This window comes from Nycticebus coucang, chromosome 8 (assembly GCF_027406575.1).
Source record: "Nycticebus coucang isolate mNycCou1 chromosome 8, mNycCou1.pri, whole genome shotgun sequence".
Taxonomy (NCBI): domain Eukaryota; kingdom Metazoa; phylum Chordata; class Mammalia; order Primates; family Lorisidae; genus Nycticebus; species Nycticebus coucang.
Window position 1 is genome coordinate 104,981,860 of NC_069787.1, and position 27,991 is coordinate 105,009,850.

A 27,991-nucleotide genomic window follows, 5' to 3' on the forward strand; every position below is an offset into this window, starting at 1 on the left:
CCTTTCAGGCAGCTGCCTCTGTACTTGTTTTACCCTCTACAGAGGGGAACCTGGTTAATCAGGAAAGAACCTCCCTGAAAAGGTAAACAGTGAGTAGAGTGTACATATGGTGGAAAACAAATGGCTCTTGGTACCATGTTGTGGAAATTATCTCTCGCAGATAAAGGAGCAGGGCAAGCCCAGGTGGCATTGGTGAGTAACCTCCTCCATCACAGGACCCATTCCTGACGTGTGCACTGAGAGAAAACTCCAGCCCCACACTCAGCACTCTCAGAACTGTGCTGTCCATTTGTCGTGTGGCACTCTGTGTCGACATCACACACCACCATGGCTGTGACCGCCTGCCAGGGATTGGGGTTTGTGGTCTCATTGATTGGGACTGCAGGTATCATTGCTGCCACCTGCATGGACCAGTGGAGCACCCAAGACTTGTACAACAACCCAGTGACAGCTGTATTCAACTACCAGGGCCTGTGGCGCTCCTGTGTCCGAGAGAGCTCCGGCTTCACAGAGTGCCGGGGCTACTTCACCATGCTGGGGCTGCCAGGTAAGGAGGTCCAGGTGCCTGGCTGGCTGGGGAGCAAGGGGGATGGTGATTGCAGTTGGAGAGGGGACTGCAGCCTCTGCATGGACACCACAAGCGGTGTCCATGGAGGAAGCAACTGCAATTCGTTTTGACTAGACCACCAGCCACTGCCACCATAGGAATCTTAGGGAGAGCAATTTTCTGGAGCTGTTGGAGCTTCCAGTTCTCTTAACTGGATGTGCTCAATTCTCCCCAAGAAGTTTTTTTTTTTTTAATAACTCCTATGTAAGCAATGGCATAGTTTCAATTATCCACAGAGAGAGGAGTCAGAAAGCCCAGACTTAGCTATTTTCTTCCTTTATCCCTGAGAGTGCCCCTCACTAAGTTGGGGACTGCCTATCACTTTGACAGAGTTCCATCTTCAGGCTCCCTTGTGCCTTGCCTCAGCCAGGTCAAGACACAAAGAAATAATAACAAGTGAAGACTTTATTCATATAGTGATTTTGTTATTTTATATATTCAACACTTATTTGTGGAGTGATCCTTACAACCTCTGGATTCTGTGGCCTTACCACCCCCTAAAATATGAAAGTATGCACCAGGCTGCGTATGATGAGGTGCCAAGTAAGGAGGAGCCGGTGCTGCAGGGGACAAGACGAGGGTGAAACTGCTGAGGGAAGACTTCCTCAAGGTGGAAAAACAAGTGACCCTCAAAAGGTAGTTAGAGTTTGGAGGGGACAGCAGTACAGCAAAGCCATGAGGGTGCTACCACTCAAGTCTTCCTCGGGGGCAAATGAGAGAACGACCTGGGCTAGAGGAGAGGGTTTAAGAGGGGACAATTATGGAAAGCAATGAATGCCAAGCTAAGGGGTTGGAAAGCCTGCAAGAGTTTTATTTTTTCTTTTAGAATTATGGTATTTTAAGAATATTAATCTGACAAGAGCATACAAAAGAGATTGAAGCAGGAGGACAGTCGAAGGCAAAGGCAGTAGAACCAGGGGGAGGGGAGGGACTGGCTATGCCAGGAGAACATGAGCTAGATGGGAAGGTGACCAGCAGCTAGTCAGTGGGGGCTCCCCAACTGGGGCTGCAGGGAAGATGAACCACTTACATGCCCCTATGTCTTGCTGACCCCTGCTTAGCTCTGGGTCTAACACGGGCTTCTCCTTAACCTCAGATGGAAAGTACCCATATCCTGCCTACAGGGTACGGCAGAGCTAAGGTCATAGTAGAGAGAATCAGTCTGCAGTGCTGACATCTGAAGGTTTCAGATGTTCTTCACAAAGGAGAAGTAACAATGGTAAATCATATACTGGTACTTGAGTAAGCAACTGCCTTGCAATTTTCATGACCTCTTCAGCCACCTTGTAAGCGTGGTGCTATCACTATCACCCTTTGAGACAAGAAAATTGAGTCTGAGTAACTTGCCCAAGGTCACATACAGCTGTAACCAGGACTCAAACCCTGTCCTGTCTATGCCAAAGCCCTGGTTTGTAACCCTAATAGGGAGTCACAAAGCACAAAGCAGAAATCTCTCCTGACCGAAAGTGGAGCCCCACAGCGCAGAGATACCTCCCTGTCCTCATTTCTTGACTAAGCCTAGCGCTGCAGCCTCTCAGAGCTGCCAACATCTCTCATACTTACATTTAAATGACAGCACAGAATTTTAAAATTTCCTTTGAGATATGTGCTCTCAAGAATGCAAGCACAGACTCTCTCAGGCTCAGCAGGAAGAAGATACAACTGAGTCTTCCAGGGAACTCCTAGGCATAAAACTGACGGTCACTTTCCTCAATAAAGTCATTTCATGAGGCCTATAACCAATAGCACAGTTGTTCTAGGCTGACCAAATTTAAACAAGGTCCCTTCTTGAAGGGCACAGGAAAGGAAAAGCAGAAAGTCTTTGGTCCTCTCACATACACAGAAATAATAAAGAAATAAACAATACATAGTAATTGTGGAGTTAAAAAATGTCTATTCATCTAACAAACATTTGTTGAGCACTGACTATGTCCCAAGCTGTCTACACATGGGGAATATGCACAGGGTGCCAAAAAAATATATACACACTTTAAGAGATGTCATCTACGTAGTTCTTTCCAAAGATGAATTGAAGGTACCATTACTGGTCAACTGTACCTAGACATGAGTATCCAATGTACCTATGCTTTTTGGGAATGGTCGATTTTACCTTCAAAAAGATCACTTAAAATGTGTATATACTTTCTTGGTACCCCAGGTAGATATCAAAAGGTTCATAAATTTAAAAAGAAAGATATACAGTAAACAGATCATTGCAAAGCAAAGTTTCTCAACCTCAGTACAACTGACATTTGTTGCCATGTAAGTCTTTCATGTAGGCAGCACTGCAGGACATTCAGCAGCATCTCTGGCCTCTACCGACTAGACAGGAGTAGCATCCCCACCCCACCCATTTAACAAGCAAAAATATCTCCTGACATTTCCAAACATCCCCTGGGGGGCAAAAACATCTCGGTAGAGAACCACGGCAATTAAGTGTAGCAAGTGCCATATACGGAACAGTGTACACACTGTGAAGAAAGAGAAGACTTCCAAGAGCAATGACGCTGAACTGAATTAACCTTATACTAACAAATAAGTTACCCAAGAAGGCAAACAGGCGAAGGATTTCTCAGAAAGAGAGACCATCATCTTGGAAAAGACACAGTGGCATGAGAGAGGATAGTGTGTTAAGAGAATTAAAAGAACTTACTTCTGTTTGTGTATGATAATAGATAGGGAAGGGGGGACACAGTACAATAATATATGTTAAATACTTAAGAATAATATGTTTGGGGGGAGTTTGGGGGTTTTTTCTGATTAATATGAGGATACAGATGATTAGGTTACAAGAAAAATGTTTAAATATTTGGCAAGAATTAAATTTTTTTTAAAGCTTTACTATGAAATTGTTTTAAAGACTTAAATGCAAATATTTACTTTTTAAAGACTTATGTGGAAATATATACTATAGGTTCCTAGATGGGAATATTCTAAGAATGTGAATTTTCCTCTAATTCATATATAATAATATTTATAATGGAATTGATTGAGACCTTGCTCTGTGCCAGGCATTGTTTTAAGAAATTAACAAATACCTGTATTAACATGTCTAATTTATATGATTATATAAATTTAAATAAATTACCTATATACACTTTAATCCTTGCAACAACCTTATGAGGTAAGCACTAGAATAATCTCCATTTGATAATAGAGGAAATTGAGGCACAGAGTTTAAGAATTTCCCTAATGGTGCTGTAGTAATAAATGGCAGACTTTCTCCAGAGTCTGAGCTCTTCCCCATTGCAAGAATTCTTATCAAAATACATGTAAGCAATTCCTGATAGGAACATGACAAACTGTATATTTATAAGAAAAGTGGGTGAGAAATTTTTTAAGGTTTTTTTTAAGAGTAATAAAAAATATTCAATCAAATTTTAAAGGTCTCATAATTAAAAGTGAGTTTTTGCATAAGGATGGACAAACAGATTAATGGAACAAAATCTAAATTTAGACATATGTGTGAATTTAATGAAAGATAGAGGATGTTTTACAAAGCACTGAGGAAAAGGGAAGGTTGTTCACTAAAGCCTACAGAAATTTTTGACTGGATTTTTCAGAAGGAAAAGGGAATTACAGTATACACTTACCAAAATAAAGCCCAGATTAATTAAATGTAAGAAAAATACATAAAACACTTTTAAATATTTCAAAACTATAAAATAATTCTAAATTTTTTTTGTCTCTTAAATGGAAAATCATTTTCTAAGCATTGAAACGAGGGAGGAAAACACGAAAGAAAAATAAGTTCATTTGACTACATCATTCAGCAAATATTTATTCAACACATTTTTTCTTCGGTCCCCATCCTCCCAGTTGATTATTCACCACATCTTATGCACCAGGCACCGGGAAGCCCATAAAATGAAACACATTGTGGTTTTTTTTTCCAAAACTATGAATGAAATTAAAAAAAGAAATAACCAATGGGAAAAGATGTCTTTAGCAATTACAGCAATGTATCAATATCTTTAGCAAATAAGTAGTTGATATAAATTTACAGAAGAAGTGCTAAAATCCCAGTAAATGAAGGAGTACAAACTGACAATTCAAGAAAAGGAAAACAATGTTTCATAAATATTTGGGTTTTTTTTAAATATTTGGTTTTTTTTAAAGGTTCAAAGTCAATAACTAAAGAGCTGCAAATTAAAACAAGTGATCACGTATAACTTACCAAATTCATAACGCAGGTAATAAATACAATCTTTCAAATACTTCTGTTTGAATGAAATTCATAGAAAGCAATATGTAAAACAGATTTTTTTAAAACTTTACACTTTTTGATCATTTAATTCTACTCCTAGGAATCTATTCTAAAAGAGTACTCAGAAATGTTACATGTAAGATGTTCATCATAATATTGCCTTTTATACAAAAACAATTGGGGAAAGATACAATCTAGCTATAAAAGAATAGATGCTGTTTAGGTGAATAATTGCACTTCTATGTACAGAATACTGATACACTCACATTAAGCAAAGTCTACAAGAGCTGTGATGACATTAATACATTTACAGTTTTGGGCCAGGTTTTTTCGGTTTGAACCCGCCGCCTCCGGCATATGGGGCTGGTGCTGCCCCGACATTAATACATTTAAATGAAAAGAGCAAAACATTAAAGAACATAATCCTGTGTTCATGTGAAAAATATATACACAGAATTGATAAAAAGGAAGTATGCCAAATATTTTTTCTAGATTTGTTCATAACTTCTCTTGATTTTCTATTATGAACACCAAAAGGTGGAATCAGAAATTAGGAAATACATTATAACATTTTAAAAGAAAAAAATTAATAGATATGTCAAGTATTTTTCTTGCTACTATATTTATATTGCTATTTGTGCCACCATTTTACCTAATTACTATACATGGTATTATAAAAAGCGGTAGAAATATTTTCTCCAATGTTGGTAAAATAATAGAAGTTCCTGAAAACTTACTTTCTAGCTTAAAATGATACTGCTAGAGCCATATTTAACTCTGAACACAGGGATGATGTCCCCAAGGAAGTCAGCAAAAAAAAATGCACCGTTTTAAGGACAATTACACAAAGTTGTTCCACTCCTATTGTTGTTAAACAGAATCAAACCAGGACTTAAACCCTAGAGATATACTTGATACGTTTCAACAAAGCTTGTTACCATGTTGTTCAGCAGATTTTACTCTGAGGACCCCATTCATTCTTTGGCAGATATAGCCAAAGTAGTGGGCCACTCAGCACACAAAAAACTCACCAAGAAGTGAAAAATCTCATTTTCCAGGTGTTTTAAAACATGTCAATATGTATTTTACATAGAAGTTTGTAGACTTACAATTTCTCTCTTCTCATTAAGTATTCTGCCTATGTGGAGATAGTTTTAGTCTATCCTTTAAAATTAACTTTTTTTCATCAAAAAAAAGAAAAAAGTCATTGCCACCATTTCAACCAAAAAAGAAAGCTCAATTCTTTATTACCTGAGTAACTTTTGTTTTATTTTGAAATTTTGCATAAAAACATTTTCATAAGGAAATTGACAGAGAAACTGCCATAAGTGAGAACAGATAACTTGTAATGAACTATTTTTTTATTCTTTATTATTTTGGTGGTATTATAGCCAATATATGGATGGGAGAGTGTCAGACAAATTTCATAAACTAAACAACTAGAAACTAAACTGTTAATGCTCTTAAGAATAAAACCTGCTTCTTGGTTGAAATAAGAGTAAGATGGACTATCCATGGCAACAGTAGCAGAATCATTCCCAAATTATTCCAACAGCATTTTCCAATCTAATTGGTCAATCCATGTCCATCAGCAAAGACCAGTGTTCCTCGTCCTACTTGTTCCCTCTCTGCTTTTTAGACCTAGCCTTGTAGCTCAGTTCCAGGGCTATACAGCCATCAATGCTTACTCACTGAAAGTCATACCACTGTTGTCTGCCCTCTTATTTTAGGTTTTCTAGCTCATGCTTTATTGTCTAGAAACACTAATCACAAATCCTAAAGTAAGGGGAGGCACCTGTGGCTCAGTGAGTAGGGCACTGGTAGGGCACTGGTCCCATATACCAAGGGTGGCAGGTTCAAACTCAGCCCTGGCCAAACTGTAACAAAAAGTAGCCAGGCATTGTGGCGGGCACCTGTAGTCTCAGCTACTTTGGAGGCTGAGGCAAGAGAACTGCCTAAGCCCAAAAGCTGGAGGTTGCTGTGAGCTATGATGCCATGGCATTCTACCAAGGGCGACAAAGTGAGACTCTGTCTCAAATAAATAAATAAATAATAAAAATTTTAAAAACCTAAAGTAAGATGTGACGTTAAGGGGGGTATCACTTCCATTCAAATTAGGAGGAGACTTTCATATTTGCTTTCTGTGTTTGCTGGGAATAAAGGTGTGGGATCTGTGGCTGGGTGCACCCAAGATAACACTGAAATGTCCAGACACTTGGGCTCATTTCCTGGAGAACCTATAAAGGTTAGAGACTAAAGGAAGAAACACAGAATGTGTTTTAGGGCCTTAAATTAAGATTTGGGAAGGTCTCATAAAATAACTCTGAATTCAAAGCCCAGACATGACATACATGATCCTCAGGAAGCAGCAATCAATCCTCTAATAAAACTGAGTTGTATAGACAAAACCTAATACCTGATATCTTTAGCCATGTCTCTCAACTGTGGTTATACAATTCCTGTTTTGACCAATTGTGATGAAAAATTTTATGCAAAATGTAGAAGATAGTATATGAGATCTGAAAGGGCTCTGAAGGATTCTAGTTTAGACCCTGCCCATTACAGATGAAGAAACTTGACCTACAAGGGCTTAGGAGTTTGCTCCCACATCACCCAGTGCAAGCTACAACATCAGAAGACCTTAAGACTTTCAGTGACCAGGCAGGAAAGGTGAGTCAAGTGAAGTAGAGATTAAGTTTGGCCCAGCAAGCCCTGGTCCCTCCTTTGGCCTTCGTGGGAAACTTCTATGTCTGCTATGGAGTCTTCACATGGTTCTGGGGAAAGAGTGAAAGCATGAGTTGGAAGTGAACAGCTCTTGGCTGCTTCTCAACCCACTTGCTATATCTCTGGACCTAGAGCATATCTCTAGGACTGGATCACCTGTTCTCAAAAATGGGGACAACATTACCTGCCCTGGCTGCAAGAGGAGGTGTGCAGGACTAGAAGTTGAGGTGGAAGCCCCACCCTCATGCTTTTAGAGTATCTGTGGTTCAAAGCAGTTGGACAAGGTCCTTAACTTATGTCTACTTCACTTGACTCACCTAAAAAAAAAAAAAAAAGAAAAACCACGTAAATAATAATCCCTGCCTTACCCATTTCTGTAAAATGGAAAGATATAAGTGAAAAGGAGTGTGAAAAGAGAATGTGAAAAGTCTGGTTTAGGATGGAGCATGGCAAGTCATCCTCAGCCATTTTAGTTTAAGTGAGGTCAACCAAAGTGGTCCCCAGTCATGTTCCCAGTGCTGGACACTTCACACCTCAGCCTCTTCCCCAGGCGCATCAGGGTGGGGCCAGGGCTGAGACAGGGACAGCTGGCACGGCCTGGAGGAAGGGGTCCTCCTGTGCCCTCAGCTCTGTGCTGGAACTACCTGGGTCTCCCAGCTCTGTAGGACAAGTGCCTCTTGGGGCCGCTTCTCTAACAAATGAAAAAATAATGCCCTTGACCCAGGAGCGAAACTGAACTATCTAAGGAAAACACTGTGAGCAAACACCGGGAGCAGAGGGAAACCATCTGATTAGAGCAGCTCCTGTCGAGTGCGCTGTAGGCACACACCTTGCAGCCGGAGGGCGGCAGCTTCTCTGAGGCGGCAGCCACAGGGCCAGTGGGCTTGGACCATGTCCACCACCACATGCCAAGTCGTAGGATTCCTCCTGTCCATCCTGGGCTTGGCGGGGTGCATCGCCGCCACAGGGATGGACATGTGGAGCACCCAGGACCTGTATGACAACCCCGTCACCTCCGTGTTCCAGTACGAAGGGCTCTGGAGGAGTTGCGTGAGGCAGAGCTCGGGGTTCACTGAGTGCCGGCCCTACTTCACCATCCTGGGCCTTCCAGGTAGGCATGGTGCGCCCCTGGGGAAGGACCTGGGGGGCGCAGGAAGAGATCTCAGTTCACACTGAGCCACGTTCCCGCCTCTGGGTGTGATCCTGGCAGCTCTGGCTCAGGATAAAAGCTATGAATAAGAGAAATTGGCTCTATGTCACATAGGGCAATGGTCATCAAGAAGAAAATGGGGGAATTCATATCCAAGACAAAGGAATTGCTAGTAAGGAGGCAGGCCATCAGAAGAATGGGTCTATTGTAAGAGCATGCTCCTGATACCTAGATGTTGCTCAAGGAGAAAGTAAATTACATGCATATATGAGCACGTCACTTGCTCCTTCTTGCACACACATGAGACTAGGGGAGTAAGATGGTGAGTGTTTTGTTATAGGAAAAGTCTATGGAGAGCTCATTTAACTTTATTCTCAATTCTATTAAATACTTCTCTTGAAAAATTGGAATCTCTGTAGGTGTCAAAAAAATGCCATTAAATTATAAATGTCCCCTTTTTTTCATTTATATTGAGAATATCTGATATACTCTTCTAAAAATCAATGTATATCAAAATATAATAATAGAGTTATATTATAATAAAGTAGGATATAAATATAATTACAAAGGGGACATCCTAGGGCCATTTTAGTTTAAGTGAGGTCAGCCAAAGTGGTCACTGGTCATGTTCCCAGTGGCAAACACGTCAGCTTTTATCCCAGGTGCTGGGGAAATAAGTTAAACTACTACTTTAATAGAGATAATTATTTCAAATAAGGATCAAAGCAACTTCGGATTCTAGATAATATGGGAGCTCTGTCTATATTTTTTTTAAGAAGTAAGCAAGAAAATAAGAGGCCAAGCTAATCAGTGACTTTAAGGGGTGGCCAAGATGTGACTGTGGTGGGGAAAGGAAAACGCTGTTAGGTTTTGCCTCTCTGAGACAAATACTTTGTAAACAAGTGCATGGAAATAAATTTTCCAGAAATTTTCAAGAAGCTATGGAGCCCTTGAAAATGAATTATGAAAAGCAATTCAATTAACTCATCTTCATTCTCTAAAAGAAATGGAAGATGGGTTTCAGAGTAGATTTGGATTATTCATTCCATTTTTGGGACACCATTCATTGCAGCTACAACAGGATCACTGACTCTGTGCAAAGACTTGCTTAGGGAAGCTTGGGAAGTAGAGCTCAGCCAGGGCAAAGAAAACCAGACTGAGGAGGTCTGGTACACTATAGTGGGAGGGGACAGGTCAGAGGAATGAAATGCAATACAGGGAACGTTGAGTTGCTAGCTACTAATTTTAACTATTACATGAAGAAGAAAATATTTTCCTTACATTCAAAATTAAGGCATGACTTCATGCTCAGAACCTCTTCCCAGAGCCCCAAGACATATCATCAATCTCTTGCTTACTCTGTATCACAGTTTCCACAAGTAAGGCTCCCAAATATTCCCACTCTCCTAAATGAGCTAATCCCATTTCTGCCACCCTAACTTGTCATTCCTATTCTACCAAAGGATCTTATCCTCCCTGACCCATCTCAGAATGTCTCCTCCTCTTCCCCCTTGCAAGTTTTAGTCTGGGCTGCAGCACATCCCCACTTTCTCCATGGGCTCTGAAGGCTTTGTGCCATCCCACCTGAGCTGTGCCCTGTTGATCAGCCCCTCTACTTCTGCCTCTTGCATCTCTTCTCCTGACTTATGACCTCCTTTCCTGGGAAATCTTGTTTTGATCCTGATCATGGTCAAGTTCTGTCTCTCCTGGGTCACTGACAACCAAACCAAAAGACTGCATTTTCCTACCAGCCCTTACCCTGTACCTTTATCAGTCTGGTTTCTATCCTTCATCTCTTTAGAGATGATGTTGACTATAGCAGAGGATCAGAGGAGTCTTCTCATCACTAGCTTCCAATTCTCAGTTGTCACCTCCCTAGACAATTCAAAACCCCAACACCTAAATCATGGTTCCCCATTTCCAGCTTAGCTAGATGTAGACACAACAGCCTGACACCAAGCCTTCCTACACCTCTCACCTACTTCCCTGACCTGTCGCTTCCCAGTCCTCCTCCCCCATCCTATCTTCTCCCTGTCCTTCTACTATACTCTAGACTTGATCCTGGACCCTCATTGGCCCCACACTCTTGAATATCCCTCTCTACCCCCCTAACTACCCTTTCCACAAATCTACCTTGAAGCCTCCTCAAGTCCCCAAATTGAATAGGATTTCATAGATCTCTGTACCAAACCCAGAGCATTTTCATGGCATTGAGCATATTAACCCTACATGACACTTCTCACCAATCTGAGAACCATTCATGGGGTAAGTACAAAGAGTACTCTACATAAACTGGCCTTCCTGGCACATGTAAACCTCAGGGGAGGTGACAGGCATATGTGTAAATATCAAATAGATGTCATGGGGGGGGGTTTACACCTGTTTTTGGAACATCATGAGAAAAGCAATTATTCAGTGGCAAGGATCAGGAGGGGAGGGAATCAGGATGGTTTCACTAACAGGTTCTGTTTGAGTCTGAACCGTAGCTTTTAACTTGGTTATTTATATATTTGTGTCATTCAGCTCCTGTGTTACAGGTCCCTTCAGCTAGGTCAGAATTATGCCCCTAGTTCCTAGGGCCTACTAAGGAGTGAGCATTCAGCAAATGGTTGATAAACAAGTTGAAATGAATAGGAAGAATAGTTTAAGTGTTCATGCAAGCCATATGAACTAAAAACAGGTCTAGGATTTCCCAAGAAAAGACAGGAGATTGCCTACGCACTACAACTTTTTGCTGTTTTTCTTCCATATGTAATAAAAGACTTGGCCCTCCTTGCCTGAAACAGATTCATTAGTTCATGAAATCACGTATTCGGTAAATAGCCTTTGCATGTCCAGGGACTCTGCTAATCAGAGTCGTTAATGTCATCTCTAGCAATAAACAAACCTAAATAGCTCAGGGGCTTAACAAAACCAAAGTTTACTCCCTGCTCACTAAAGTCCACGTTGGAAGAGTAGCCTCCTTGCAGTTACACTATTCAAAGTTGCTGAGGCAAGAGAAGAAAGGTTCAAAGGAGGCACAGCCACTCTTAATTGCCTCAGCCTGAAAGAACATTGGCCAGAGGTAGCCACAAGGCCCTGGGAGCTGGGAGACATCAGAGCTACAGCTAATTAGTGAGCACCTACTGTCTCTGCGACAGGAACCGTTTGAATAGTAACTGCCTGGGCTGCAACATAGCAACTATACTGATTTCAGTTCTGCTAAAGAGGCAATTCTAGCCCAAACCAGTGAGCATGCAAAGGATATACCATTGATTTATATTTATTTTTCATACAAATATTGAATTCCTCTATGTGTAAAATATTATCTGATATAAGATAGTAATAATATACTGTATAGCATGTGGCTTCAGAAGCCAGACATTTTTGTACGGTTGGCCTGCAATCAAGAAGGAGGTGGAGTTTGAGATGAGTTTCTACATTATAAAATTTCCCTGGCACTTAATGTCAGAGGAATGTAAATATAGCCATGAAAAAAAACAGCATAATTTTTCTAAAATGTAAGAGAAAGAAAGGAGAGGTGGGAGAGGGAGGGAGGGAGATCTGGTAATGCTAGGCACTTCTATTCCGTGTCAGGCCAGACATCACTCTGAGAGAGGAAACTCGGTTGCCACCTGTTGGAGGCCTGAGGTGTTTCAAACCCATGAAGGGAGAAGTCTTGGGCTCTCTGAGGAGGGTTTTAGGGTACAGTGGGCTTGGAGGAAGGGCTTCCTTAGATCACATCTGCAGGACCGCAGATGTGAATGTCAGGTCATGCCGCAATGTCCTCAGGACTCCTGGGAACTGGTAGTCTTTCCTCTGCCAGCAAGCTGTGGCCAGAGGGTCCCAATGTGCCCGTCTTGCATCTCCCATCCAGCATGGCCCACAGTGGCCATGGATGGTTGGGGGAGGGGAGTGGGTGCTGCTTTCTGTCCAATCTCAGTTGTGCTATGAAAAGTCAAGCTGGGGCGGCGCCTGTGGCTCAGTCGGTAAGGCGCCGGCCCCATATACCGAGGGTGGCGGGTTCAAACCCGGCCCCAGCCAAACTGCAACCAAAAAATAGCCGGGCGTTGTGGCGGGCGCCTGTAGTCCCAGCTACTCGGGAGGCTGAGGCAAGAGAATCGCTTAAGCCCAGGAGTTGGAGGTTGCTGTGAGCTGTGTGAGGCCACGGCACTCTACCGAGGGCCATAAAGTGAGACTGTCTCTACAAAAAAAAAAAAAGAAAAGTCAAGCTGGGCTGAACCAGTGTGGTAACTGGGGGCAGTTTCCAGCAGCCACCACAGAGGTGCACCCCAGTCCTACCTGTCTGGGTCAAGGGAACAGGACTCCACAAGAAACCAGGAAAAGCATTTCTTCAGATTGAGACTGCAGAAAAGGAAATATTTGAAATCACTGATAATCTGTGGCCTTGGAGAGCAGTGTGGATTTAAGAGCAGCCAGTCCTCATGGAGCAAGAATGGCTGCACTATAAATTGGCATCCCCAGATACGAATATTTGTTTGATGACTTAGATTTGGCCAACTAAAGGAATGGGCAGGAAGACTACCAGGAAGCAAAGGCTCAAAACAAACTCAAAAGCTGAAGGCAGCAATGTAAGGAGATGCAGCAGCCGAGAGGGAGCTTAGGGTGGCTGTGAACCCTGGTGAGGAGTAACATTAACTGGCCAGGACCTAACCTTTAACTTGCCATCAGAAACGATTGCTTTCTCTCGAGTATGGCAAGAGATTTAGGGAAGAGAGATCTGAGGCAGAGGAGCTGGAAAAAGTGCAGAGCAGGTAGACATGGAAGGTTGCAGAGAGTTTAATTTTGACCTAGAATTCAGGAAAGTACCACTCTCTAGCAGAGAAGTAAGCCTTTAAGTGTTTACAGAAAAGTACCAGGCACATACCTATGCCACTTTAGTTAATAATCATAAAACTCACTACCAGTTATTAAATTCTTCCTAAGTACAAGCTCTTTTATTGAAAGATCTCACTTAAGTTTTCATTCATCGGACAAAAATGTATTATGTCTATTTGGAACTTACAGCCATAGAATAATTTAATTCAGTTTAACAAGCTACATTAAGCAACCTACAATATGTTAATAATGTGGTACATGATGGTGGTAGCAGGACTGCTTACCTGTAGCCCTACCAGCTCTGTATAACTGATAGCCCAAGATTCCCTCTCGTATTCTACCCAGTCAGTGCATCATACAGTGCTCTGAGGAGAGTAGAAATACAGATAAATATCATTTACTAGACTGCACATCGAGTCTTTAATCTTCAAGGAAATAAGTATTAGCTTTATTTTTACAAAGATGGAAACTGAGGCTCAGAGGAAAAGGCAAAGTAACCTGCCCCAGGTCCCATGGAGAGAAGATACCAGAAGCAGTGTTTAAATACAAGCCTGAAAGACTTCCAAGCCTGTGCCCTCTTCCTCTACCTCATGCCCAGACCCTGTCTCTACATTCCCACTAGGAATGGGTTGCATTAGAATCAAAGAGATTGGTTTGGGCTCAAGCGCAATAAGAGCAGAGGGTATATAGGCACCTTGACCCATTGAAAGCAATATCGTTAGTGATGCACAGTTAGGAGTATCAAGTTTAAAGCACAGTCGACTTGCACTTGGTTCCTATTTCCCCTCTTGTTAGACAGTGGTAGGGAAGAACAAGGGACAGTCTATAAGCAGGGGGAGAAGGGGCAGAGACCTGGCAAACTCATGTCCCTAGCTCCATCATGTCCCTGGCTTGGCATTATAGTCAAGAAATGTTTTTTCTAATGTGTTTGCGAACATCTGGACTGAATTTGGTGCGGTTGGCAGGCCCTACAATGACAGGCAGGTGAGTTGGCATCAAGGGCACAGCTTGGTCACCTACATCTGTTTCCTCATCTGTGATGAGCCTCACAGTAAAGCATTTGTGTGAACATGCTCCTGGCCTGGCATCACTAAATCATCACTGCTATGTCGACACCACTCACAGCTCTCTAATAGGAAGGACATCTTATGTCTCAGATGTTTTTTCTTCTCCCTAATCAACTATCTTTTATGAATCCAAATATCTAAAGTAAAGATAATTGGGGGTCTTTTGTTTCCTTTCCTTGCCCTCATCCCACCTGTGAGACAGGCACATCACCATTTCTCAGCCCCTTTGCAGGCATGAGGTTCTTGATTTTTTAAAAATATTATTGGCTACATTTCCCCCTTTCTACCCCAATATGTAAAAAATAACAGCCACTGGAGAGTTAGGGAGTTTCCCAACAAACTATAAATCATATTTTCACACACAAGAATGGAGGTTTTATAACCAAACTGCATGTAACACAGAGAACAATTTCACAAAATCTAAAGCAAAAAACCAAAGGGGGAAATAATGCAAGACTGCTCATAAGTATTTTTTTTCTAAAGGAGCTGCCCTGTTTATTACTTCTTGCTATCGTCTGAATGATTTCACCGGTTGTGAAACTTATTTGTCTTTCTCCAATTTTTGGTGGAAAAAACTGGCCCTAGAAATAGTGTGATGATAAGTGAGTTATAATGTTGCAATGAGATCTCAGAGAGTCTCTTGACTGAGTCTCTTTCAGTTAAGCTGCTTTACCTCTCTTAAAAATGGAAAACTATCAGTATAACCTGGCTTAGTGTACCCTCAATGAATCCCCAACAAAAAAAAAAAAAGGAAAACTATTTCAGTGCAAGCATGTCTTTTTAAATATGTGGGCAAACATCTAAACATGTACACTTTGTTGTACATGTGAAGGAAGCACCATAAGGAACTGAGACTGCATCTATAAAGCCCAAGAGAACCTGTAACTGAGGTATAAAATGAGGATGCTGGAAGGGCGGCGCCTCTGGCTCAAAGGAGTAGGGCACCGGCACCACATGCCGGAGGTGGTGGGTTCAAACCCAGCCCCAGCCAAAAACTGCAAAAAAAAAAAAAAAAATGAGGCTGCTGGTGCCCTGATTACTTAATGAGCAAAGCTAAGACAAAGGAATCAGAATGTTCAACTCATGTCTCTGGTCTTTAATGGCAGGGGAAGCCACACAAAGCATCATACCCTCGGATGGCCTAGTCAGGGATACAGCAGCATTTATTGGTAGGGAGAAGCATCATCAGAATTATGTGGCTGGATTTTACCTTAGAGGTTATCTTAGTCTATTACTGCTATTATAACAAAAATACCTTAGACTGGATGATTTATAAACAATAGATATTTCTTTCTGACAGTTCTAGATGCTGGGAAGTTCAAGATCAAGACACTGGCAGATTCAGTGTCTAATGAGGGCCTGCTCTCCTCAAAGATGGCAAGAGGGCACCTCCTAAAGATCCACCTCCTAATACTATTGCATTGGGGATTAAATTTCAACATATGAATTTTGGAAGGACACATAACATTCCAACTGTAGCAAAGTTGAAAAGGGAGAGCAGTGAGGATGGGAACCCACCTGCACTGCCTCTCTCATCAGCGAGCTCCCCTGACACTATACCCATTTTTCCTGATCTCCCTCCTACGTGGTGCTGCTATGTATAAGCCTTTCTCTTCCTCCTCTTCTCAAACTTTCTTCCACTCTTGCCCATAGCAATCCCACACATAAGGCTGTTTCAAATCTTCACACCTACTTCATCACCATGTCAGAGGATTCAAGTTTGCATACAGTCAATACAAGCCAGGGCCATGTTAGGTTGGCAAAGGATAGGTTCTTTTTAGGGAAGGGGAGGAAACTGATAGTTACTGAGTCTGGTTTAGTTTTATGCTGGTGCCAAGTACCATCTGATCCTCATAACCTCTCTATGTAAAAGATGCCTTTCTCCCACCCCAGAACTAAGGAAACTCGTTTTCTTTGAGGTTAAATGGCTTGCCTGACAACACTCACCTAGCATTACATTGTTCTATAGTATTTCACAAGATACAAAGGACCTCCATGTTGGTTCCCTAGGATCTCTGGAGAATCTAGGCTCTTCCACCTTGTTATTAAGACCCTTTCTTTGGGGGTGTGGCCTCAGACTATGCCTCTTCTGCGACCCCCTCCTTTGGACTCCTCCACCAGCCCCTCCTGCCTCCAGGCTGAGGCCAAGCTCTGCCTGAAGGTGAGAATCCTTCCATCTTCCTGACTGACCCCCATGGCCCCAGCCCAGCCCTGTGGCTCCTGGTGAATTGCTGCCTCATCAGCCTGCCCTCGCTTCTCTGCCGGCTCCCAGGAGCTCTCTTTCCTCTCAGTTCCCCACTCTGAGTGCCTCCTCCTGAACTCTACTCCAGGGCTATTTTCCCACATTATTTCGTGAAATTTTATTATTAAGTAATTATATGAAAACCACTGGGGGTGAACCAAACATTATTACTTCTTTAAAAGCTCCCCCAGGAAATGCTCAGGTGTAGCCAAGGTTAAGAACCACACCTGAGGGCACCTCATCTTCAGTCCATAGCTACTTGGAGAAATAAGATATTTTGCAACAGCGAGGGAACACTGAGTTCCCCTTCTTCTGTTTGCTTCTTTCAGCCCTGAATCCTGCCACCCTTCAAGTCTGATAACACTTCATTATTCACTGGGAGGAATGCTGTAGTCACACCTTTGGTTCAGGGAATCAGGCTAGAAAGCCCTTTGGCTTACCTGTTATCAGCTGATAAGTCTCTTGACCAGAATATCAAATAAGTATAGCTAAAAAGAGAAAACTGCCTGCTTTGGGGGTGGAGAGTCCTCTGTTTATCTATCTATGGAGAAAGATTAGGATGCCAAATGGGAGGATCATCCAGCTGGAAGGGAAGTTCCCCACCATGTATCCCCTGGTCGGTCCTAGGAGGGGGTTCCAGCAATGAGTGGTGAATCGCATTTCCTCCTACTTCCGGGCACCTATCACAGTTGATAGCAGGAGCAAGATTGATGGTGGTTGCTTGTAGAATTCTCTTCCCAGCAGGGAAGCAAAGTTAAAATCAAAAGTTTCTTTAGAGAGGAGATAATCAGAACTGAGTGAGTGGCAATCATGGGGGTAGATCTAGAGTCACTGGACACTGTCATCTCTCCTTTAAGGAGACACCTGGTAAGAAGGCTCGCCCTCCATTCCTCAGACATTGGCAGAAGGCTCTTTAACAAGTTCTGCATGATCTAACTCTCCTTTTTCAATATTTCTGATTGATTGCCAATTCTTCCAGAATGACAAATTGCTTTACGATATACACCTTAGAGTGAATAAGCTGGCAGCTCCACCGACGGTGGCTGTTATTTGAGATGGAAAGCTTCCCACAGACATTGGCGAGCACTCCCTCCCAAGACTCCTGGAGGAGACAGGAATGCCCTTGTCTTGAAAGTCACAATTATAAATGATCTTCTAGGGCAGGTTGTTTCCTGAGATGATTTTGGGAAACTGTTCCTTTACATATTCTTAGCATCCATTTCAGAGGATGACATTTCATTGCTGAGTCTCTGGATTTGTAGGACATGGTTTCTTAGGAGCCTACAGAGCCCATATCTTGACAGCAACAAGATTCCACCTGTTTTGCAGAATAAGGTACCTCAAAGCAATGTGCTGTGATGGGAAAGTAAGGATTTTGTACAGTTCTGGATTGGACCCCCAGCTCTGCCTTTCCCTTGTTGTGTGTCCTTAGGGAAGTTACTTCACCTCTGAGTCTCCACTATAGTTTCCTCCACTATAAAATGGAGATAATACTATTGCAGCATTTTTGGAGATAGTTCTATGGTGCAGCATTTTTTGCATGGATTAAATTTTTTAATGTCTGAAAATCTCTTAATAGTTTTCAACCAAAAGTAGCAACCAGCTATGACAGAGCAGGATGGAGCTTTCTGTTTTGTTTTCAGCTTCATGAGCCTTTTGCCCACTGCAGTGTAAGCAGATCCCTCAGTATCTCCTTAAAGCAGAAAAAAAAAACTGAGTATTGCTCCTGTTTCTTTTCTATCCCCAAATTTGAATAATTTTGGACATTACTAACTGGCCTTGATGAGGGTAAGAATGGCGCCTCTTTTGAGTGCATCCCACACCTTCTTATTACTTAAAACTCAGCACAGTCTTCAACCATGTGAGTTACAGTGTGACCTTCATTAAAGTTTTGTTTCTCCTTTTTAAAAATTGCCTTCCTGGAAAATTACCCACCATGATGCTAAATGTGGGTATGTCCAAGAGTTGGGATAACAGGTTATTGGAGTTTTTTTTCCATGTTTACAGTTTTCTATAAGTTCTGAAATTTTTGTAACAAGCATTTATTGCTCATAGAACTAGAAAAAAAAACTCAGCTGTTTCAAACAAAAATGATGCCCTCTGCCACTTCTCTGACAAACAGACTATAGGATCTGACGTCTTTGTGGCTGTAAGGCTTGGCATGAGAGGTCCCTCGCATCTGCAAGGGGGAATGCCTGAGGGGCAGAAATTCTCCATCAACAATAAAACTTTATAGGTTAGCATTTCCAGATACTGGTTAAACCATCTTGTACAAGTTAAAACCACTTGATTAAAAATAACAGAACCCTGAATTAACTTGAACAGACAAGGGGATTTTTATTTTCTAATAATGGTGCTGGAATAGCTCCAGGAATCCAAGACTGTGTCTGGACCTCAGGAATATCTGGAGTCGGGATCTCAAACTCTATCAGGACTCTCTACCACCCTCTTGGGTTTGTCCACTTGTCATTGTACAGCACCTTACCAGCTCTCTTGATGTGATGACAACCCCAGATTCCCAGGATTCATGTCTTGTACTTTGTACTTATAGTGATGTTCTCTGTGTCCAGAGGATAAACATTGTGCAAAAGGATTTCATCTGCCTAGTTTGAGTTGGATGCCTATTCTGGGTTCATTAGCTGGGTCAAGGTGCCAGGTATTAGGTCACAGCCTGAAAGATCAGGGTCAGTAGTGCTACCCAAAGTGTGTCCTGCCTACCAAGCAGGCCCACAAACTATTACCCATCTAAACAGTTCTGGTACCAAAACTGAGAATAAACATTTCTAAACTTTTATAACAATTTGACATTTCTGTGATACTCAAGCATGTGATTTTGTATTTTTCCAGGCCATTAATTTGTGTCAAATTGGATATTTTAAACTTTAAATACCTACAATTTGAAAAGCACTGATGTAAGACATGGCAACTCTTTTCAGGAATAATATGCTTAAAAGAGGTAGGAGAGCATAGTGGAAGGATAAAACAGTTGGTGTCCAGCACATAGCTCTCTAGTGTTCACACAACTCTGCAGTTCAGCTCTGCCAGAACAACCCACAGTAGGGGTCTTGGCCACTGGAAGACACCAAGAACTAATCTGTCTCCCATGTAAAGTTCATTATGTTTGTAATGGACTTAATGACTGTCTTTCCCCACTTTGGCATGAGCTCCATGAGAACAGAGACCATATCTGACCTGTTAGCAACTGTCATCCTGTGCCTAGTCATGGGAGCCGAGTAAACAATTGTGGTGATGAGTCACTGCACTTTAAGGAGGTACTAGAGACAGCTTTAGATATATCTGGAAGCATGGTCACTGCAGGAAAGTCCCTGTATTGATTCCCAGAAAGGAGACTGCTAATAACCCGTGGTCATGTCGGAAAGCTGGATATTGATGTAGTGACCATTTTGCATACATCTGAAACCTAGAGCTCACCATGGCCCCAGTAGTTCCTTGTGGAAAGGGACAAAAATGGGATGCCCTTGATGCCTTCTTAGTGGCCCTGGCTTCATCATATGCTACAAATGAACACTAGCTTTTTAAAGTGGACACAACTATATAAAGCTTTGAGCTCATGTGCAAAGACAGGAGAAGAAAGATACTTGAGTTAGAAGTCATAGCTACATGGTTTTTCTATAAGGCTCATCAATAATTTGTAACATTACTTTAGACAAACCATTTTCCCTTTCTGGATCCCAGATTATCAAGCTTTAAAATGAGGAAACTGAAATAGATACATTCCAAGGGCCCTCTCAGCTCCAACCGTTCATAATTCTCACTCTGTAGACATCTATAGAGTCTATGCGTGTCCTTCATCAGTCAGATGATGCCAGGGTTCACAGTTTGTGGGCTTGATGTTTCTCAGAGGTTTGGTGCTGGTTAGTGGTGACAGCTTTGTGGTCTTTCCCAGAGTCTCATTAGTTGTGTTGAAAGGGTCTTATTTGTCTACTTGTGTTCTGCCCCTTGTCCCACAGCCATGTTGCAGGCGGTGAGGGCCCTGATGATTGTGGGCATTGTCCTGGGGGCCATAAGCCTGCTGGTGTCCATCTTTGCCCTGAAATGCATCCGCATTGGCAGCATGGAGGACTCCGCCAAAGCCAACATGACGCTGACCTCTGGGATCATGTTCATTGTCTCAGGTAAACACAGAGCCTGCAGTTCCCACTCCTGGGAATGTCGGAGTTACATCATTCTGGTAGAGGAAACATGACTCTTCCACAGTGTTGAACATGGTTCACACTGGGATTCAAGATCTGAGTTTGGAGGCCCAATTATAGTCTACAGAATCATCATGAGTGCTAAGGTCCCTCTTAGCTGCCTCCCCAATCCCAATATAAGCCAGGATATATGCTACTTTACCACAACCCTAAAGTAGCCATGTGATTCAATCCCTAAAAGACATTTTCTAATCTAGAAAATGATTTTAAGGGAAGAGCTTTTGACATCACCAAAGAATCAGACCCAAGGCATTTGGACTACTGACCCTAGGTCCCAAGATATGTGGGAAATCTTTTTCTGCACACACACAAATCCTTCCACAATAAGTGAGATAAGACATGCTGAGTGTCTATCACAATGGCTAGCATATAGTAGAAATTCAACAATCAATGCCTTTATTAATCATTCTGACTCTGGGGCTTTCTTGTTCTTTGCTTACAGGTCTTTGTGCAATTGCTGGAGTGTCTGTATTTGCCAACATGCTGGTTACTAACTTCTGGATGTCCACAGCTAACATGTACACCGGCATGGGTGGGATGGTGCAGACTGTTCAGACCAGGTAACCACCTAAATCTAGGTCTTGGCATTCCATGGTGAATATTGTTGTAAGAATCTGATTAAACACATGTGCCTAATGTGACTGTCAGTGGCTGAAATAGCAAAAATTTATCACAGGCAACCATGCCATATAGTAAATCAACAATCACCTGTAAATTCATAAACTTCATTTCAGTGAAATGTTCTTGGTGATATGACTTGAGGCTGATCTGACATTTGCATTGAAATACAGTGACAGTTCACAGTATTTATCTAACGCTCTTATACAAGCTCCATTGTGGTGGCAATGAAACTGACACTATTAACCCAGACATGTAAATGAACATCAACTTACCTCTACAGTCCATAATGGGAATCTAGCTAGAAACAGGGAAAAGTTTGAATAGAAATGAGCAAGGAGAAGGGTGGGTGAGAAGAGTGATGTTTCTTCCTTCTACAACTGCTGGTTCTTCCCTGCCCTTGTACCACACACAGCCTGCAAGGTGTTTCATATGAGCCTACATGTTTCATTTTATAATCTGAGCTGATCACCAGTCTTTTAAAATCAGAAGTGTTATGAATTGAGTTCCTTAGAAACAGATCGTGAAAAGATGAACCCTGTGTGAGTGTTCATGAAGGAAGGGAAGGCTGGTCAGGGAGTGAGGGAAGCAGGGCTGGAAAGGTGACTGAGCCAAACAAGGGTGTGATTCCAAGTGAAGCCCTGGACTCTGCCTGACCTGAGGGGAGTCCATACCTCAATGCCAGACATCTCTGTGGGCAAAGTGGCTCTAGTGGCTGAACCAAAGACAGAATCCCAGGGACAGTCACAGGGCCATAAGGTAAAAGAAAAGAACACACAAACTGGGGGAAGAAGCACACAGAAATGGTAAGGGGCAGAGCACCACTGGTACCTACCACAAGATTTTACATCTCTCTCTCTCTCGTTCTCTTTCTCTCTCTCCCTCACTCCCTCTCTTTCTCCCCAGCTTTGTATAAAAACATAAATCAGAAGATCTGGCAGCACCAGACCCTCATTCTCATATGGCAGCCGTCTCTGCAGCTGAGAGGCAGCTGTCAGCTGGACTCACTGTCCAGTCTTCCACAGTCCCCAATGCTCCCAGATGGCCCAACTCTAAGGCCATTTTTCAGTGTGCCTGTGGGGATCTCCCCATAAATTAGAGTGAGAAACTGCAATGTGTTCTTATATCTAGTTCACTCTACTCATTTATGTTTCTTTCCTACCCCAGGTAAGTATTTAGTCTTGCTAACCTTGACCCAGGGTGTCTACACTGAGGAAGACACCACGTTCCCCACGCATAGAAGATAGTATAGCTTAACAATTCACAAGGAGGAGGCTCAGCACCCGTAGCTCAGTGGTTAAGGCGCCGGCCACATACAATGAGGCAGGCGGGTTCAAACACAGCCTGAGCCTGCTAAACAAACAAATAAAAAATAACCGGCATTGTGGCAGGCACCTGTAGTCCCAGCTACTCAGGAGGCTGAGGCAAGAGAATCACTTGAGCCCAAAAGTTTTAGGTTGCTGTGAGCTATGGTGCCATGGCACTCCACCGAGAGGGCAACATAATGACACTCTATCTCAAAAAAATAAATAAATAAACGAACAAAAAAAAAAACAATAATTTACAAGCAGGGCCCTGAAGGCAGAGTTACATGAATTTGAATCCTCATGCCATGTCCTTGCTGGGTATTTAAAGAAATTACTTAACCTCTCTGATCCTCAGTCTCCTCTTCTGTGAAAAGGGAGTGATAAGTCCTATCACTGGGTTAATATACCCCCAGAGTGTTTTCAAGGGCTGAGCTCAGTCAACTAGTTTTGTCCTATATACACACTTGGTCATGAGGTTTATGCTACTTATTTTACTTCTGCTAAAATGTGTGTGCTTTGTAAGCACATCTAAAATATGGTGCTTTCCTAAGTAGCAGAGGATTGCACACACATTGCTGTCTTCCTATTGCTAGTGTAATGGCCTTAACTTGTGTAGTAGATTTTAAACATATCAGCTATAATTGGTGTTCCTCAAACAGTCTTCATCCTCTTTGAGGAACACAGAGAGAAACCAAACCTCCAAGGGAAGGCACCACTGTGCTGAGCTCTCCTTTTCTGTTCTTGGAGATGGAGGTCAGTACCAGCTAGCATCAAAATACTGACATCCTAACAGTTTGAAGTCACTGAGGGTTTGGGATACCTATCTCCACCATCCAAAAATGTCCATTTAGAATCACAATTATTTTATTGCTGGGAAAGTTTGTTCTCACTCCTGTTCTGAAATTTAGTACCCCTGGATTGTACAGGGGAAGGGTACCTGCTTTGGACTCAGACCACTGCAGGTGAGAATTCCAGTGTGGTCTGCAACTGAAGCACCATGAGACCAGGGTCTCTGTCTATGATGTGTACACCTGTGTCCCAGTGCCAGGGCAGTGCCAGGCACAGAGTAGGACCTCAGTTAATACTTGTTAACAGATGAGTACATGAACGGAAGAAGGAATGGCCACTCCAGTTTAGTTCTTTCTGAAGATAAGATTCCTACCTCTGTGAGTGGAGAGGGTTGTTTGAGATAAGATGAATGTTTCTTGGGCCACAGTGAGCACTTAAGAAACAAAGATTTCTCCAGAAATAATAACTTAAGACTGCTTCCATATCCCTCAAATTTCTCTTGTCAAACCTTCAAGATACTTCTCTTTGCCATAAAGAGAGGGGGATTTCCCGGGATGTTTCTCAGAGATCAGGTTTATAATTTTATGCCTGAGTGATGCTCAAGTCCAAACAATGGTATTTTTGAAATTAGCATCAATTCCAATCCTACTCTCCAGGGTACCTGATCAGTTGGCTGTGACCCAAAAAGTGTGTGTTCAGGGGCCATGGGCAGGGATAGATGTGAAATCCAACAGTACAGAGAGAAACAAGCATGGCCAGGGCAGAGGGCAAAGTCTGGGGAGTTGAGTCAGCCACAGTCACAGCCCCATCTCCCACACAGGTACACCTTTGGTGCAGCTCTGTTCGTAGGCTGGGTCGCTGGAGGCCTCACGCTGATTGGGGGTGTGATGATGTGCATCGCCTGCCGGGGGCTGGTACCTGAGGAAACCAAGTGAGTCTTCCCATCCCATGCAGTCAGAGATTTCATTTGTTCAGAGTCCATTTTAATGTATAATTTGCAGACAGAATGATTTTTCTGTGTATATGGAAGAAATTTATTGACTGAAGGATAATTGAACCTTCTTTTGTATGGGGAACCTACAAAACAGAACAGGAATGTTTCAGTCTGGGAAAACCCCATTCATCTAGGTTCCTTTGAGCTGCTATGCTCTAACTCAGTGGCTCTTTCAGCTGGGAGCAATTTTCTCCCACTCAGGGGATGTTTGGCAACATCTGAAAACATTTTTAACTGCTACAGATTTGGGAGAGTGGAGGGAAGTGATACTGTCATCTAGTGGGTAGACTCCAGGGCTGCTGAGCACTCTGCAATGCACAGGACAGTTCCATGACAAAGGCATCTGTTCCAAAATGTCAACAGTACTGCTGTTGAGAAACCCTGTTGTAACTCCAGAAATCCGGGTTGGAGAACTGGATTCCAGCGTGGATCTATTGCTGACCAGCCCTGTGACCTCCAGCAGGTCACTTGCTCTCTGAGCCTCCATATAATGAGCAGATTAGAGAAGGACCATACACAGGTATCTTCCAGCTCACAAATTCTATGATTGTTTGGCTTAACAGTGTTTCTCTGAACATTGTTTCTGGTTCAGCTTTACTTTTATTGACTAACAGAGGGAACTCGCTAGTCACCGACTACCAGCTTGGCAAAGTTCTAATACAACGTAGGAAATTCTACTCCACTGCAGAGGCAGAAAACCAGTACCATGAAAACTAGGGTGAACAACTGTCCTGGTTTGCCCAGGATGGATGGGTTTCCAGAAATACTGAACTTTGAGAGCTGAAACTGAGATACTTTAAATGAAAGGTTAGTCCTCCTACCAAAGACATATGTGGTCATGGAATGTTTCTTTTTCCTTCAGCTACAAAGCCGTGTCTTACCATGCCTCAGGCCACAATGTTGCCTACAAGCCTGGAGGCTTCAAGGCCAGCACTGGCTTTGGGTCCAACACCAAAACCAAGAAGATATACGATGAGGGTGCCCACACCGAAGAAGAAGTACAATCTCGTCCTTCCAAGTATGACTATGTGTAATGCTCCACGACCCTTTGGCATGAGCAGAAAAAACTCTCAAAGAGAGCCCACCCCCAAAACAAGGAGATTCCATCTTGATTCCTATTACTTTTGACTCACAGCTGGAAGTTAGAAAAGCCTTGATTTCATCTTTGGTGAGGCCAGATAGTCTTCACCACATGTCTCTGTCTCTAAATAGTCCATCACAAAACAGCTCACTTATTTATGAATTAGAGGCAATGGTTCGTGTTTTCAATCCTGTATTTCTTTTTCTAAATATAACCTTTCTAATCTGATGATAGAATGCAGTTAGAATTCCTGTCTGATTTGATGATTAGAGTTTGGACAAACTCCTCCCCTCCCCATTTTAGTCAACAAACCCATTGATGATCTATTTCCCAACTTGTCCCCAAGAAAAATGTTTGAAGGAAAAAAAGGACATTAGTCCAAAAGACATTACTTTCTGCTGTTTGATTTTTGTGTCCCCCAACCCCAACTTGGCTACTAATAAACCCTAATTGAAGAAGAGTTGATAGAGCAGCAGTTCTCATTCTGTGGGTCACAACCCACATGAACTGTGTTAAAGGGTCGCAGCATTAGGAAGGTTGAGAACCATTGTGATAGAGGAAAGATATTTGTAATCTCTCCAGCCCATTATCTGAGTTTTCTGATGCCATGATCTTAAAAGTTATCAGATCAAAGGGATTTTTCAATTTGAGGCAACCAAGCCTAATTCTAGCAAGAAGATCCCAGAGGTTTTCTGAGCTCTCCACTGGAATTCTGTTTCTATCACAGGTCAGGAAATGGTCCTTAGAAAAATGAGAAAAGGATTTTTATGTTTGTAATCTAAGTCCTAAACATAGTTACAATAAACAATGTGCTAATAAAATGATATACATTATCCTTCTGAATTAGCCTCACCCCTGAACATAGATAGAAAAAAATGAAAAAAATAATTGCTTTAATATTGTCTGTATTATACTTTTTCAAGTCACACTTCAGTTCAAATTTCATGAAAGCTCATTGATCCTAATTCTTCCCTTTTGAGGTCTCCATAACTCCGATAACTCATAATAAGTGTCACTCATATAAAAAGTAAATAATGAAACACAGCAAATCCCAGGAAGTTAAAACTAGTTCCAGTTCTTTAAAACAAAAAAATGAGCCTAAATATAATGTCATGTTTCCAAGTGACCCATGTCTACACTTGCATGGCTACAAGCCACTGCCAGTTGACAGTCACACTTATTTGGCACTGTGGTCTGTTTTCTTACTCTGAAAGCTGTTTCCTTCACTAAATTCACCAAGTGCGGTTGGGCCATTGACTATTCAGGCAGAACTGAAAGCTCTTTGAGGCACACACCTTCCCTGTCCCTTCCCCTTTGAGCAGAATGCCCAAAACTCCTTCTTCCAAGACACCAGAATCCCATTCCAGAACCAAAGCCACAATAGGCCTCCCGGGCAACCCAGGTAAGGGTAGTCTCTACAACCTACCAAACAGGGAGCAGCATTGGCCATTGGGTTATTATTTGGGGGAAAAAGTCCTTACATCAATAGTGCATATAAAAAGCACACATTCAAAGGCTTTAGTGAATGCCCAAAAGCTTCTTCAGGCTGAATAAATTATGTCTAGAGAAAGACCAGGTCATGTCCCATTAAATAATAAGGCATCATCATGGTCACCAAGAGCCAGACCAGTAAACTCAGAGACCCTTCTTATTGGAACAGCAATAGTTGAGGGCCAAATTGGAGAGGACACTCATGTAACTCATTGCCTGAGACAGGGTAAAAAACAGACAACCAATTGAAGGAGGAAGAAAAAGAAGCAGAGGTGATGAGCAATCTAAGATATGGAGATTGTTAAGAGTCCTGGACATTTGAGCTAAAAGTCATCCATTTGAGTTGAAGGCCATGGGGCATATGAATTCTGCTTCCTACCGCTAGAAAGTCCCTGGTCAGGTCTGAAGCAGTAAGGTGTGGTTCAGCTGGGTTTTTAATTAGGACATTCTCTATCCAATACCAAATTGTTTGAAAGCCTCCAGATAGTTATAATTGTGCTTTGTAATTTTGTTGTTATTCCTCTTATTGTATTTGCATTGAGTATTGACCTGCATGTTTTGTTACTTAAATATTAAAAACATGGTTATCTTACATTTGAATAGCTTCTGTTCTTTTTTCCTAAATTTTAGGAAATGGAGGTGGGAAGCTGAATGCATTTTCCTGGGAGTATTTCTGCTTTCA

General features: G+C 42.3%; 1 protein-coding gene across 2 annotated transcripts; it reads left to right on the top strand.

The window, feature by feature from the left end:
• Window positions 1-248: 248 nt before the first annotated feature.
• Window positions 249-27,883, top strand: CLDN18 (claudin 18). Of its 2 annotated transcripts, none has more exons than XM_053600076.1 (5): window positions 249-547; window positions 20,787-20,951; window positions 21,472-21,589; window positions 24,564-24,674; window positions 25,600-27,883. In XM_053600076.1, the coding sequence occupies exons 1-5, from the start codon at window positions 328-330 to the stop codon at window positions 25,769-25,771; spliced, it is 786 nt and encodes a 261-aa protein (XP_053456051.1). In that variant the 5' UTR covers window positions 249-327; the 3' UTR covers window positions 25,772-27,883. The 2 variants fall into 2 exon arrangements, with proteins under 2 accessions (XP_053456051.1, XP_053456052.1); XM_053600077.1 differs by lacking the exon at window positions 249-547 and adding an exon at window positions 8,309-8,649.
• The last annotated feature ends 108 nt before the right edge of the window (window positions 27,884-27,991 follow it).

Bases quoted from the DNA above. Each gene is read 5' to 3' on its own strand.
- CLDN18 (XM_053600076.1), top strand. From the start codon at position 328: ATGGCTGTGACCGCCTGCCAGGGATTGGGGTTTGTGGTCTCATTGATT. The intron at 20,952-21,471 runs GTAAACACAGAG...CTTTGCTTACAG, and splicing joins GATCATGTTCATTGTCTCAG to GTCTTTGTGCAATTGCTGGA. The intron at 21,590-24,563 runs GTAACCACCTAA...TCTCCCACACAG, and splicing joins GTGCAGACTGTTCAGACCAG to GTACACCTTTGGTGCAGCTC.